Genomic DNA, 16175 nt, shown 5'->3' on the forward strand with positions numbered 1-16175 from the left:
TTAAAGATACATACATACCTAATGTAACTTAAGCAAGTGGTTCTTTTGGATGACAGTATAAGCCTTCAGCCCTTATCTTTGGAAATTTATTGCTCTAGGAGTATGAGGTTCCTGATGACATCATATTCTCAGTCAATAGAAAAAAAGTAAATACCATGAGTCATCTTTTTCTCATTCGCAATTCTGAGACAACAGCCTACAGGATGGTGATGCTCACTCTTAGAGTGTATCCTTTAATCTTCTCTTTAAAAACACTCACAGGGATGCCCAACAATTTGTTTACATAGTGATTATAAGTCCTGTCAATTTGACAAGCAAGATTTACAATCATAGTGGAAATAAAAGTTTCTCAACACATTAGAAAGCAAGCACTGAGACAAGATCCATCTGGAAGGACCACTTCACCATCTAGGTCATGGCTTCTATGACCTAACTGCATCAAACTTGTCCCTACTTATGATCCAAACTGCCTAATAATGGGATACTCCTCAGACCAATTTTGTATAGATCACAGATGCTCAAATTCCTTTTCTACCTTTATAGGAATAAAACTTGCAAATTAATTATGTGATATTAAAAAACATTATTGAGTCTTTCAATAAACCATGAGAATTCATTAACTTTGCTCCAATTTTTCTCAGATTCCTCATTCTGTGTGCAGTGAGAGCTGTGGGCCTGGATTCAGGAAAGTTTCTCTGGAGGGCAAGGCTGTTTGCTGCTATGATTGCACTCCTTGTGCAGACAATGAGATTTCCAATGAGACAGGTAAGAATAAATCTTACAGAAATGGTTCCACATTTCTACAGGATTCTACATTATCTTAAAACTGAAAAATATCTAGAGAGAAGTTTGAAAAATTAATTCCTTCTGTTATTTAGGATATGAAATGTGCATCACCATGTCTTGAAATAGTTCAGAGTAGGCACTGAAATTTATAATTGATTTATATTTATGATCAAATTCAGCTATTGTTTCCTGCAGGAAACCCCTTTTCTCTGTACTAATCAATATGCTTTATTTCCCCACATAATTTAACACATAGTAATAAAGTGCACAAATTGGATGTTTTCCTAACTGTATTTCAATATTGATTAGAACTCACCTAAATGTACGATAGGTTGTTTTAATAATGATTCTTCTCAGCAAGAACAGAAAATTAGCAATTTGTGTTTGATATCCCCATTATAAAATTATTGACTATATAGCATAACTAAAATTTCAAATTTCCTTAATGAATAGGATTATTCCATTTTTCTGCTACAATTCTGAGAAACAGTATATAAAACAATATCCTCAAAGCAGTTCCAACGGTCTGTTACTGAGAGTTGTATCAAGACCTAAGAGCTACAATGGAATACAGAATCTCCATTTGGAAGAATAGTTCATGAACATATTCACAGCATGTTTCATTGGGAAGAAAAATCTTTAAAAGCTAGTATTTCCATACCTAATACTAAATTTTGATAAGGTTTATTTCAATTTTGAAATTTTGAAATGCTTTCTATTCTTTGAGAATTTCATACTAGGTGTTTTGATCATATTTATACCCTCCCAAATCTTCCACTTTCTTACCTAACTTCTTTTCTCTTTTGTTAAAAAAATTAAGAAAAACTCATTGAATTCAGTTTCTGCTACCCAAGTACTCTTTGGAGTGTAGTCCCTGATGGAATATTGGCTAATTCCTACTGCCACACTCTTAAAGTTTAAAGTGTCTTCCCCTTGTTACAGCTATGAGATCAGACAGCTTTTCAGTTAAGTATAGTTTTTATGCCAGCTCTCCATACATAATGATATTTGGTCTGCCCTAAGATTTCATATGTTATATGCATGATATCAAACCTTGAATTTATATATTCAGCTGATCAGCTGTGTCTGGAAGTTTCTATTCCCTTGAAGTAGTTCATGACCTCTGACTCTTACATTCTTTCTGCAAATTCTTTCATGGATTTCTCACATTGAGATGTAAAAGACTGTGCCCTCAAGCTGTTATTGAAAAGAAACACACTTTTAGTGAATGTGCATGCACATATTCACACACACACGCACACACACACAGTAGTTTTTATTACATATATGATGTGCCTTTAGTAAGGAATGGAGTTATTTATGTTAGTCATCCATTAAAAATTAGAAAAGTAAAAAAAAAAAAATGAACACCAACACACAAAAAAGGAAATAACAGAGCCTGAGCTTATACCTTAAAAGTAGGTCCTAAGAACACATAAAACAATGTGTCACAATAGCTGAAGGAAACATTATTTACAAGGTATAAAGAAATAAGATTTATTCTACTAAAGTGAATTCAATAATATGTTAATAAAATTTGTCAATAAAATAAAATTAAAAATCAGGTGATGAGTTTCTTTTTAAAATCATGAAAATAAAAGACAGTGGAAATCTGGCATGCATAAATCACTAAATTTTATGAATTTTCAAGAGCAGAATATTACAACACTGTTTTATTTCATACCCTAAATCTGTGTCAATAGTTCTAACCTTTCCCCAGTTTGAATGACGACTATTCACTAGTGCACTAGTCAAGCCTGAAACAATGTAGTAATGCCTATTCACTAAAGCTTCCACAGAGTAGAGTCAATATTAGAAAACAGGAAGCATTTTATAATGATAAGAAAATTGATACCCTATGTTTAAGAAGTGTATTTTATGAAAATAATTTCAAGAGCATACTCCCTCTTTTACACTATTTAAATTAATAATATGGTATGACTTATGATATGGTTTCAGAAATAAAGTATGCTTATGTATTGTATTTCAGTATTCTAATAACTTCCAAAAGAGATACACCAATAGCACAAGAGGCTTGAAGGTATATAAGAGAGAAAAGTGTAAGGTGTATTTAATTTACATCACTATAAAGAAGATGGGTTGTATGAGAAGCTACTAGTAATTGATAACTACTACCCAAAAAGGAACATCACTTTCTCTTTAAGGTTGTGGTCTCTGAAATGTTGCCCATATTCCAATTGTTGCCCCCATAATATGTAAATACTAGCATTACTGAATAGACTCAGTGAGTATTACAATGTAAAAAGAAGAGATAAGAGAGCACATTAAGTTGGGAAGTAAAAGTGGAAGATGTTGAGGAATTGAACAAGAGGAAAGAGTTCTTATTTGGATCAACATATTTTATAAGTTCACATAAATAATAACTGAAATATCAGATAAGGAAGTTGGGTGGTATAAATATGAAAATGTTCACTACAGTGTTTGCGTTTCTTTGTCCCTGAGAAAAAAGGAAAGTGATGTACATAGCAGTTCTGTCAAAAAGTACAGAAAAATGGCTTAGAATAAAAGGGATAACTTCAGCTTGGATTAAATCTCACCTTCATTTCTGATCAGATATGGAAAAGTGCATCAAGTGTCCAGAGAGTCATTATGCAGAGACAGAGAAGAAACATTGCCTCCAGAAAGCTGTGAGTTTTCTTAACCATGAGGACCCCTTGGGGATGTCTTTTACAACCATAGCTCTGTGCTTCTCGGTACTAACAACTGTGGTTCTTGGACTCTTTGTGAAGCACAGAGACACTCCAATTGTCAAAGCTAATAATAGGACCCTTAGTTACACACTGCTTATCACACTCACTGTCTGTTTCCTATGTTCCTTGCTCTTCATTGGCCGTCCAAACACCACAACCTGTATCCTGCAGCAGATCACATTTGGAGGTGCTTTCACTGTGGCTCTTGCCACTGTGTTGGCCAAAGCTATCACTGTGGTTATTGCCTTCAAGGTTACTTTTCCAGGGAGAGTGATGAGGTGGTTAATAATATTCAAGGCACCGAACTTCATCATTCCCATATGTACTCTGATCCACCTTGTCCTTTGTGGAATCTGGCTAGGGAATTCTCCTCCCTTCCTTGACCAAGATGTTCATGCTGAACATGGATATATCATCCTTGTGTGTAACAAAGGCTCAGATTTTGCCTTCCATGGTATACTGGGATATCTCTGCTCCTTGGCACTTGGGAGTTTTACTATGGCTTTCATGTCACGGAATCTGCCTGATGCATTCAATGAAGCCAAGTTCCTGTCATTCAGCATGCTGGTGTTCTTCTGTGTTTGGGTCACATTCCTTCCTGTCTACCACAGCACCATGGGGAAGGTCATGGTGGCTATGGAAGTCTTCTCTATCTTGGCTTCTAGTGCAGCCCTCCTTGGCTTCATTTTTGTCCCTAAGTGCTATATTATCTTAATAAGGCCAGATAAGAACTCAGTTCATCATATCAGGAACAGGCCACATTCTAGAAGGAATAACCCTCTCAAAACCTAGTTCAAAACTCAACATAGTTCTCATATTAAGACATAAATTTCAAAGATGAAGTCCAGTTGATCTCTACTGAAGATATGTGTTATGCAATTAGAGTATGAGTTTTATTCTTTGTGCTTTTTTATTTTATTTTATTTTTCGTTAATTTTATTTTATAATTTAATTTAATTTTACATATCAGCCACAGATTCCCTTTTCCTCCCCCTTCAAACCCCCAACCCTGCTTTCTCCCCAGCCCACCCCAATTTCCATCTCCTCCTGGGCAAAGACTCCCCTGGATTGAGTTCCACCTGGTAGATTCAGTTCAAGCTGGTTTTGTCCCCTCTTCTTGGGCTGAGCTAAGTGTTCCTGCATAAGCCCCAGGTTCCAAACAGCCAGCTCATGCTCTGAGGACAGGTCCCAGTCCCACTGCCTGGATGCATCCCAAACAGTTCAATCTAATCAACTGTCTCACTTATCCAGAGGGCCTGATCCAGTTGGGTGCTACTCAGCTATTGGTTCATAGTTCATGTGTTTCCATTCCTTTGGCCATTTGTCTCTGTGCTTTTTCCTTTCTTGGTATCAATAATTCTCGCTCATACAAACTCTCCTGTTTCTCGCCAATTAGTCTCCTGGAGCTCCACCTCGGGCCTGGCCGTGGATCTCTATCATTGTTCTCTCAGTCATTGGATGAGATATCTAGCACGACAATTAAGGTCTTTGGCCATCCTATCACCAGAGTATGTCAGTTTGGGCTTTCTCTCACCCATTGCCAGTAGTCTATTGTGGAACTATCTTTGTGGATTTCTGTGGACCTCTCTAGCACTTGGCTTCTTCCTATTCTCATGTGGTCTTCATTTATCATGGTCTCTTATTTCTTGTTCTCCCTCTCTGTTCTTGATCCAGCTGGGATCTCCCGGTCCCCTAGACTCTCTTTCCCTCAAACCTTGCCCTTCATTACCCTGACTCACATCCAAGTTGTTCATGTAGATCTTATCCATTTCTCTGTCACAGGGAAACCCCTGTGTCTTTCTTAGGGTCCTGTTTTCTAGGTAGCCTCCCTAGAGTTGTGAGTAGCAGTCTAGTCATCTTTGTTTTGCATCTAGTATTCTCTTATGAGTGAGTACATAATAGTGTACTTGAGTGGCCCCAAAGATTCAACCAAGGAACTCATACAGCTTATAAACACCTTCAGGAACTTAGCAAGATACAAGCTCAACTCAAAGAAAAAATCAGTAGCCCTCCTATATACAATTGACAAACAGGCTGAGAAGAAAATCAGAGATACATCATGCTTTACAATAGCCACAAATGATATAAAATACCTTGGGGGTAACACTAACTAAGCAAGTCAAGGACCTATATGACAAGAACTTTAAGTCCTTGAAAATAGAAATTGAAGAAGATGTCAGAAAATGGAAAGATCTCCCATGCTCATGGATAGTTAGGATTAACATAGTAAAAATGGCAATCTTACCAAAAGCAATCTACAGATTCAATGCAATCCTCATCAAAATACCAACACAGATCTTCACAGACCTAGTAAGAATAATAATCAATTTCTTATGGAAAAACAAAAAACTCAGGATAGCCAAAAGAATCCTGTACAAGAAAACAACCTTTGGAGGCATCACAATCCCTGACCTCAAGTTCTACTGCAGAGCTACAGTAATAAAAACAGCTTGGTACTGGCATAAACACCGACTTGTGGACCAATGGAAATGAATTGAGGAGCCTGACATTAATCTGCACATCTATGAACATATAATTTTTGACAAAGAAGCCAAAACTGTACAATGGAAAAAAGAAGGCATCCTCAAGAAACAGTGCTGGCATAACTAGATATCAACATATAGAAGGCTACAAATAGATCCACATCTGTCACCGTCCACAAAACTTAAGTCCATGTGGATGAAAGACCTCAACATAAATCCAGTTACCCTGAACCTGATAAAAGAGAAAGTAGGAAGTGGTCTTGAACGTATTGGCATAGGAGATCACTTCTTTGTGCTTTTACATGGTCATCTGCTTACAGCAAAATTTTTGTCTACAGTCATCCAATTGTACTAGAGCTTCTTTATACTGGAGCTCTTGGAGTTATCCACACTTGAAATACAGGTTGTATTTTCTTAAGAGCAGGACCTCAGTATGTATCTGGGCTTCTCTGAAACCTTATGTGAATATCATGGTATTTTGAATGAATAGAGATCTACCTACATCTGCCTCTGCTCTTCTGAGATGGCCAGCCTCTCACGACCTCTTCTGGGATTAAAGATGACCAGTCCCACCACTCCTCCATATTCTTCTATAATATAGAATGCTAAGATTCATGTTACTGATTTAAATTGCTTGAAAGCACCAAGTATATTCTCTTTTCCAATTGTACTAATCACATGTTTTAAATTTTGAAAGTGTTTCCTAGTAATATTTTATCTTGTCTTTCAATAACTGTGGTAAAATATATAGATCGAAATTTTATTTTATATTCAACTTTTAATATACCAGATTTGTAAAAGAACATCTATCTGTTTCTGAAGGTCTCAAGGCCCTTCACTAAATTATCATGCTTTCATTCATGTTTATGTAATTATACTGAAGAATATGGGATTTTCAAAATATAAATGTGATCTTCTTGAACATAAGATTTCATAAGTCGTTGAATAATATGTTGCATGTTAAGTTAGAATGTAGACTTACATCGAATGGATTATATTTTATTACTCAATGTCAAATGTCAGTCAATCAGAACAAGTAACTAGATCTAACTACATGGATCCTTTATTTGCCCTCATATGACGTATGTCATATTTCCACCTGTTTTAAGTCTAGCTGACTACCACCAGTTCCCTTTTAATTTAGGCATTTGCACATCATTTATCTGAATGCTTCTTCCAATTAACTGCTTTTCCTTGAATTAGTTTATACTCTTCATTTAAAATCATGAATAGATTACAACGTGCCATTTTATTATTACATATTTTTCCAGAATTCATCACCATTTCATACAAATACATACAATATATGAAGTAAAATATTTTCTTTTTCCACATCATTAAATAAAAGCAACATTGTATAAAATTGTTAGACTTTTACTACTGTGAGTTTTGTCTTAGCTGTGGTGACTCTTTTGCTCTTATGTGTATATACTAGGCTAGGAGGTTTCACAGATGCTATTGTTAGCTGTAATTGAACATAACTTCTGCTTGTCAAGAGGGAAACCAACCCTAATTATGGAAACCAAAGCAACAACCAAGAACTAGTGAAGTTTTGGATCTCAGAGGAGAAGCTACAACTGCCACTTTACTAAAATAGCATAGTCCCTAAACTTTCTAAATATTTGTTCTCATATACAATTAAGTCTATTCTTCAGATCTCTTTAAGGATATGTCATATTGAAACAGATGCATACAATTATACAAGGCCACAAGTGATCAAACTGAATAATTCTGGATCCCAGTTCCAATTGATACATTTACAGTAAATACTCCCCTAAGGTTCAGGTTTCATTGATGAAGATGGGACAGAAAGAATCTAAGTGCCTGAGGACCTGCGAGTTTGCTGTGAGATTATGTCTCTTAGGAATGTTATACATTATCCATAAAGACACTTAATGTCTGATCAACATGACTTCATAAATATGAGCTGAACTAGGAACATAGCAATAGCCATGCATATGTGAATGGCAAACTTCAATAGACCTCAACCATACAAGGATTACAGGGAACAAAGTAAAGCTGACAGAGGAAGAAAAAGTCATCCATTAGACAGAGCACACTAAATGATTTGTAAGACAAAATGGTATTCATATACAATTTAGGATTATACATTTATATGTATTCATATACATGAATCATATAGTACATCATTTATATGTTATAATTGAAATTATATGTATAGCTTATATGTTATATAAGGTATGTATTATATATAGGAATTATGCATATATTTATATTCTTAATATACACTCACAGATATTTGAATGTATATATGTAATAACAACTTAAAAAAAGAGTCCATGAGTTTGTAATAGAGAAAGAATAGGTATTCAGGATCATTTAGTCAGAGAGAAGTGAAGGGAAAAATGATGTAATTCCACTATAATATAAAAAATAACAATGCAGTTCTATTAATTGGCATTAAAAGTTGACTTATATCTTCTATATTTTTAATGTTGTACTTTAGCTTTCCTTACTAAGTAATTAAATATGTTATGAAATTAATTATCCTTCAATTCACACCAAACTTTTTTTTTAAAGAGTTGTCCTTTACAGGTGTGGATCATGCATGGAATCAGAGTAGACCTTCTGCATATGGGAGATGATTGTGTAACTAGGTCTGTTTGAGGGGACCCTGGCAGTGTGATCGGGATCTATCCCTGGTGCAGGCTTTCTGGATCCCATTACCTGTGGTAGGACACCCTGCTCACCCTTGATGCAGCCAGGAATGGCTTGGTCCTGCCTTAACCAAATGTACCAGACTTAGCTGTCCTCCCATGGGAGAACTTACATTGTTGGAGAAGAGGAAGAACTTACCCTGTTCAAGGTGGGTTAGGGAGGGAGGAAGGCAGGGGTGGAGCAGAAGGAGGGAAGAGGGGGCTCTGTGGTTGGTATGTAAAGTGAATAAAAAGAGAGAGAGAGATTACACCAAATATATTAGCCAAGGGAATGTGTGTTAAGGCTAGGCATTAACATAACATAAAGATGCTTGAGAGAAGGTGAATCTTGAAAATAAAGTCAATATAGAGAAAAAAGATTGTCTTCTAATAAAAACAATGGAATACATTAATTTATACTTGAATGACAATGAATGCAGGGAGATAATTCATACTCTCAGCTTTAATCTAATAGTAAAAAAATGAGCTAAAATTTCTCACATTATAGACATTTCCTGTTTTAGAAACATGTTGAAAATAATAATTTATTCATTTTAACTATGGGACAGGTGAGCCTAACATTCTACTAACATCCTATTTTGACTAACAGATTGAGTAAAAAAATGAGGTGCATTTTTTGGGTCTGTTTGAGGGGCACTGGCAGTGTGATCAGAATCTATCCCTGGTGCAGGAACTGGCTTTCTGGATCCTATTACCTGTGGTAGGACACACTTCACAATCAAGGTCAGTCATTGAATACTTTAAAAAGATTATAAAATATTACAAGGAAATGAATCTAAGATGAAAGCAGGCATAGCTATTTTTATATTATATGATAAAATAAATTTCAAACCCAAACTAAACAGAGTAGGTTGAGAAGGATATTACATAGTAATCAAAGGGAAAATATAGTGAAATATAGTGAAAACATACAACAATTCTAAGCATGCACCAAATGCCAGTCACAAGAGTTTGTAAAAGGAACAGTACTGCTGCTAAAATCACATATTGACCTGAACACAGTGAAAATAGCCTGGTCTTCCAGACATAATTTAAACAAAGAAATACTGAAGTTAGTTAACATCATGAATAAAATAGAAATGATAGATATCTATGGAATATAACAACCAAACACTAACAAATATTCCTTTTTTCAAGAATTCACTAAGCTTCCTCCAAAAATTGACCACAAATAAGGAATAAACATGTCTCCACAATTACAAGAAAATTGAAACCCTGGACTCTGTCCCACCTCTATGAATTAAAGTTGGATATCAACAATACCAACAGGAAATATACAAACTCATGGAAGCTGAACAACTCACTACTGAATGCACAGTGGGTCAAAACAGAAACCAAGAATGAAAATGAAAACATAGAATATCTAAAGTATGGGAAAAAAATTAAGGTAGTTTTAAGAGGCAAGTTCAAAGCACTGAATGCCTACATAAAAATACTGGAGTGATTTCTTATTAATAACTTCATTACACTTAAAATCTCTAGAAAACAATACCTGAAAATGGTAGGTAAAAAGAAATAAGAGGACTACAAATCAGAGCTGTGAAAATCAAGGATGAAATCAATGAGATAGAAACAAATGGCAACAGCATAAACCAAATGAAGAATAAAATAAATGAAAGGTTGTTTCCTCAAAGAAATCAAGAAGATGACAAGGCCTTAGACAAATTATTCAACAAAATGAGAGAGAATATCTAAATTAATGAAGCTAGATATGAAAGAGATGACTTTACAACAGATCCTGAGGAAATTGAGAGAAACATGAGGACATACTTGTTGGAACCACACTGACTCCAGCTTGTGGTTTGATTCCATCTTGACTTAAGGATCAGATAGTTCAACCTTGTCTTTGCTCCTCAAGGCTGAATAACAGGAAGTTTGGTCAAAGGCATGGTTACTAGATGTTTTGATAATAAGGAGATGTTTATGCTTGTGTGTTCCTTGAACCATGATGAGGAGACCTTTTGCCCCCCCCTTCTTTGTGTATAAAAAATGCTTTGCAAAATAAATTTGGGGCTACTGCTGTATTCCTTGAGAGCCCTCCCAATTCTATCTTCTGTCTCTTGTCTTTTTTGTAATCTACATTCCCCTTTCAGGTACTGTCGGACAGGTCAGTTGGTCCTGACATGTGGTGCCCAAATAGGGGATCTGAAAATGGGGAGCTTCATGAAAGCACTCAGATTAATGGAGAACTCAGATATTATTAAAGTGGAAGTGCAGTGAGTAACTTGGGAGTGGAATTGTAAATGTGGGGCAGGGTAATAGTAGACAACTGTTTATACATTTGCTTAAAGATATTTTAAAAAGCCAGAGGAGCTAGAGTAGGGCAGCAACCCATACAGAAATTTTTAGTTTGTAGAGCAAGTGTGTCCTTGGGTTCCCAAGTATGAGACCTTGGACACAGACACATGGGGGATAATTGTAATCAAAATCCAACAGTATTATAATGAGCCTGGGCCTGGGAAGGTCACAATGAATGCACTTATTCTATGGGCACTTATCAGGGACACTTTTAATTTGTACCATGAACAGCAGAAGGTATTTCCCCGTGAAATGTTTAAAAGTGAAACAAAATACTCCATGACAACAGAAGATCCACTAGACTCAGACTACTTTACAAAATTGTTTGATGATGATCAGTTCACTCCTGGTGATGAAGCTGAGCTTGAGGAAGAGGACACTAACCAGCATAATGAGTTTTCATATCCTCTGCTTTTGACCACATATGTTGAGAAGCAGAGATTTTGTGATGAGACTAAGAAGGAGCTGAAGGGCTTGAGAAATTTAGTAGTTTTCCTTTCATAAAAAAAATGGAGACTGTGCAGGTCTGTTCTGTTCAGCAGAACACTTCTCTTTCTACTGCCTGGGGGCCATTAATCAGAGTAGAAAAGTTCTGTCTTTGACTGCTATTGCATAATGCCTTCTAAAACAAGGTAAATCCTCATCCTTAGTCATTCATCTGTTTTGCAAGCTAGTGTTAAAGAAGCAGCTGGCAGAGGGGAAAATGTGCAAGGATTTTGCTATGGGATATTGTTCTGAATGTTGTGAATGTGTGTTTATCTGATTGGTTGATAAATAAAATGCTGATTGACCAGTAGCCAGGCAGGAAGTATAGGCAGGGTGAGCAGATGAGGAGAATTCTGGGAAGAAGAAGGCTGTCAGGAGTCACCAGCCAGACACAGAGGAAGCAAGATGACAAGGCAGAACTGAGAAAAGGTACTAAGCCACTTGCCTAAACATAAATAAAAATTATGGGTCAATTTATGTGTAACAGCTAGTCAGTAACATGCCTGAGCCAACAGCCAAGCAGTTATAATTAATATAAGCCTCTGTGTGTTCACTTGTCCCAGTGGCTGCAGAACAGGAGGAACACAGAAAAACTTGTAAACATAGGATTTCAAATGTTACCAATGATTGATTGTAGATGTAACAGTCTTATTATTAAATAAGAAACATAGATCCAAATTCAGAGTTAAATGCCCAAGAGGTCAGAGCAGTAGTAAGAGCTGAGACTTATAACTGCCTTCTTACCCTTCCTGCCACTGCTGTCCTTACCCTCAGCAAGAGACCTACTTCCTGTGTATCAGTCTTTTTATTGACTTTATGTTCTGCCTTCTCATTGGTTGTAAACCCAACCACGTGACCTCCTCATCACTGCCTTCTATACAGACCTTCATGTCTTCTATGGTTGTTATTGAGATTAAAGGCATGTGTCTCCATGCTGGCTGTATCCTTGAATGCACAGAGATCTGCCTGTCATGTGATCTGGATTAAAGGTGTGCACCACCACCACCACCTGGCTTCTGCTATGGCTTGCTATTAGCTTTAAGCACCAGGCAACTTTATTTATTAACATACAAATAAAATCATATTTCAGTACTAATAAAACATCACCATAATTGATAGAATCTTTGCCATCCAGGGATTAGAAACAGATGGCCAAAGTTTACCTGTCAGGAGGGGATTACCTGTTGTGGATTCAAGAGAGTAGCTAGAGTTTTTCTGCCTGGCCCACAGTCAGGAAAAATCTCTCTCACCCGCCAGTCCCACAGCCTCTCAGACCCAACCAAGTAAACACAGAGACTTATATTGGATACAAACTGTATGGCCATGGCAGGCTTCTTGCTAACTGTTCTTACACTTAAATTAATCCATTTCCATTAATCTCTACCTTGCCACATGGCTCGTGGCTTACCAGTATCTTCACATGCTGTTTGTCATCGTGGCTGACAGTGTCTCCTGCCTTCCTGTTCTTTCTTTTATCCTCTCTGTTAGTCCCGTGTACTTCCTGCCTAGCCATTGGCCAATCAGTGATTTATTTATTGACCAATCAGCAACACTCTTGACATACAGACCATCCCACAGCAGGAAGCATTGGGCTAATGAGTGTAAATCGAAGAAGGATGCCCAGGGGAATCCACTGCATTCTAAAGATTGTATTTTGCTTGCCCATAAAAATGAAAGAGTTTTGCTTGTAACATATCTACAGTGTCAGCAAGGCATTGTCCATGAAGGGTTATTAAATGTCCCCGAGAAAGTGCAAAGACAATCGCCTTTTCAGTATGTGGGACATATATTGTATCCTAAGGAAATTAATCCACAGAAGTTAGTAATTAGGAAAAATAGCTTGCAAACTTTGAAAGATTTGTAAAAATTATTATGGGATATTTAAATGCTATGGCCCTATTTGAAGTTGTCTATGGGAGATCTTGAGCCCATCCATGAGATTCTTAAGGGGAAAGCAATCCTAATTCCCCTAGATACCTTATGGATGCTGCTAGACAAGTACTGGCTCAGGTGGAGCATGCCATTCAACACCAGCAAGTATGCTATGTTGACTGTGGGACACTATAGGAAACCTGTGTGCTTCCTACACAACACACTTCAACATCTGTGTTATGGCAAATTAGGCCATTGTTGTGGTTGCATCTAGCTGTTTCCCCAGCCCAAGTGGTGTACTCTTATTATGAAGCAGTAGCTTGTTTAGTACAGAAAAGCTGGATAGATTCTAGGTGATATTTTGGAAGAGAAAAAACTCCAATGAAAGAGCTGCTTATGTTATTAATGGCAAAGTTTATATAGTACAAACAGCTCCAGCTTCAGCTCAGATAGTAGAATTGTGAGCTGTAGCTATGGTTTCCAGCATTTTGTAAATAGCTCATTTAATTTGTATACTGATAGTCATTATATCTAGAGCCCTTCAAGTTATAGAGACTGTTCCCTGCTTTCGAAGTCCTAATGGTCAGGTTAGGATGCTGTTTTAGCAAATACAAGATGTTATTATTAAAAGAAACTTGCCATACTTTGTGGGTCATATTAGGGCTCATTCCAATATTATTGGTCCACTAGTTGATGGTAATACATCAGCTGATAAATTAACACAGATGATTGCCTTGTCTCTGGTAGAATTGTCTCAATAGTCACATACCCTTCATCATCAAAATAGCAGAAGTTTAAGAAAACTGTTTGTCCCTACCAAGGAAAATGTTTCTCAGATTGTTAAGCAATGTGATGTGTTCCCACAGTATTTTCCTGTACCTCCTATATGGACAAATCACCAAGGCCTCATTCTCTATTGTTTATGGCAAATGGATGTTATTAATGTTACAGAATTTGTCAAATTAAAATATGTCCTTGTGGCAGTCAATATGTATTCAAGGCATTTGATGACCATTGGACAAATTGGGGCACCAAGCATGTGATAACTCATAGCTTAAAATGTTTTTCATATATGTGGATTCCTATAATTATAAAATGGTAATGGTTTGGGATATACCAGTATAACATTTCAACGATTTTGTTACCAATGAAAAACTGAGCATAAAGAGGCATTCCTTATAATCCTCAAGAACAAGCAATTGTTCAATAAGCCCAAGATAGGCTTAAGATACAACTTCAAAAAATTAAAACTGGGGAGTTATAGTCTCAGTCACCACATAATGCACTGAATCATGCCCTCTTTAAGTTTTTTCAATGTGAATTCCCTTGAGCAATCTGTCATTTATAGATTTTGGTATGATGGAACTCAAGCAACTTTGCTCAGGCGAAATGGAAGGATCCTTGCACTGGGTTATGGAAAGGCCCTGACCCTGTTTTGATATGGAGCTGAGGGCATGTTTACGGTTTTTCACAGGAAGAAAAATGAAGCTTATTGGCTGCCTGAGCATTTGTTGTGGTGTGTGGAACAGAGGAATGCTGTCACAGATGAAGTTGGCTGATGATGCTCCCCCAGATGAATTGGAGTGAGATTTACTAAACCTATGTTCCTGTCCCACCCATATTACATCCTGTATTCTGAAAAAGAAAGGAGATTACTGTAGATGAATTTCTACACAGTCTTATTTAAAAAAAAAAAAAACCTCAGAGCCAGATATACGAGTAAAAACTTGTGAGTTCAGGGAAATAGAGAAAGCCACGGCTTTCTTATCTTATTAACTGTGCAGCTTCCAAAAGATGAGACTTCCTATGTACCCATGCCTATATGCCTTGCTGTTCTGCAACCTGATTTGTTCTCTCTGTCCAGCTACAACCCTTCCTCTTCCTGCCCAGCTCTTTCACTTCCTGTCTGTATTTACAGACTTCCAAACCTCCATGGTTAACTTGTGTTTGAATTTCAGGCATATGCCACCATGCCTGGCCTTCTTCCCAGTGTGGCCTTGAGCTCACATAGATTCAGACAGATCCCTGCTTCCCAAGTGATAAGATTAAATGTGTGTGCTTCTATTGTCTGTATTTCTATATAGTGGCTGCCTTTTTCCTCTGATCTCCAGGCAAATTTTATTTTACTGGGAGACACATTTTATTGAGGGACACAAGACAACACCACAGATTATGGTGGTGGTTATGATTCTCTGCTTCTTGACAAACTTGCTGCATAAATTTTGCAGACCTCTGTGAGTTTTAATTATTCTGTGTATGGCTGAAGAACATCTATCTGTATTTTCAAAAATGAACCTGTGACTGGATGCTTGTCCATTTATCCACACTATATCTTGGAAAGCAGAGGTTGCTTCTTCTAGTATAGTGTCCACCTGCTATTGCCCAGAGGAAATAGAAGGTCTGGACGACAGGTGCCTCAGAGATTTCCCCTCTGTGGGAAAGAGATTCATTGGAGCAATTGCTCACTATTATTGAGGCAATGGGTGGCTAAAGACACTCTTCAATAAAATATAACTGGAATTCACAGATATGTGCTAACTGGTCAGGAAACCAAATTGGAGGTACTGAAGATACCCTCCAAACTAATGAGGAAGGGTGGGATAAAGGTGTTGCTGCTGATATTTGGTACTTAGGGACAAGCGCAGTTCAAAGATATCTTTGCAAATTGGTGACAGCAATGCATTGAATTTTAGGAGAGTGGAAAATGTAGGTTCATAATCATGGAGTTACTCTTACCACATCCACCACAAGAACATTTTCTTGTCTCTTGAATGTGTAGGTGTTAGCTTGTGTTAATGCACCCTCTTTTTAAGGTAAGTTATGAGAAACGTAATTTAATCAATTATGTGTTCATTGTTAAT

At 36.9% G+C, this 16175-nt stretch overlaps 1 protein-coding gene across 1 annotated transcript in view; it reads left to right on the top strand.

The window, feature by feature from the left end:
* Positions 1–4289, top strand: part of LOC131903718 (vomeronasal type-2 receptor 116-like) — a 46369-nt gene extending 42080 nt beyond the window's left edge. Inside the window, exons 6-7 of the mRNA XM_059254465.1 lie at positions 642–765; positions 3361–4289. Of these exons, the coding sequence (XP_059110448.1) occupies positions 642–765; positions 3361–4289 (1053 nt within the window). The remainder of the gene's footprint in view (positions 1–641; positions 766–3360) is intronic.
* Positions 4290–16175: the final 11886 nt, after the last annotated feature.

This window comes from Peromyscus eremicus, chromosome 1 (genome assembly GCF_949786415.1).
Source record: "Peromyscus eremicus chromosome 1, PerEre_H2_v1, whole genome shotgun sequence".
Lineage (NCBI taxonomy): Eukaryota > Metazoa > Chordata > Mammalia > Rodentia > Cricetidae > Peromyscus > Peromyscus eremicus.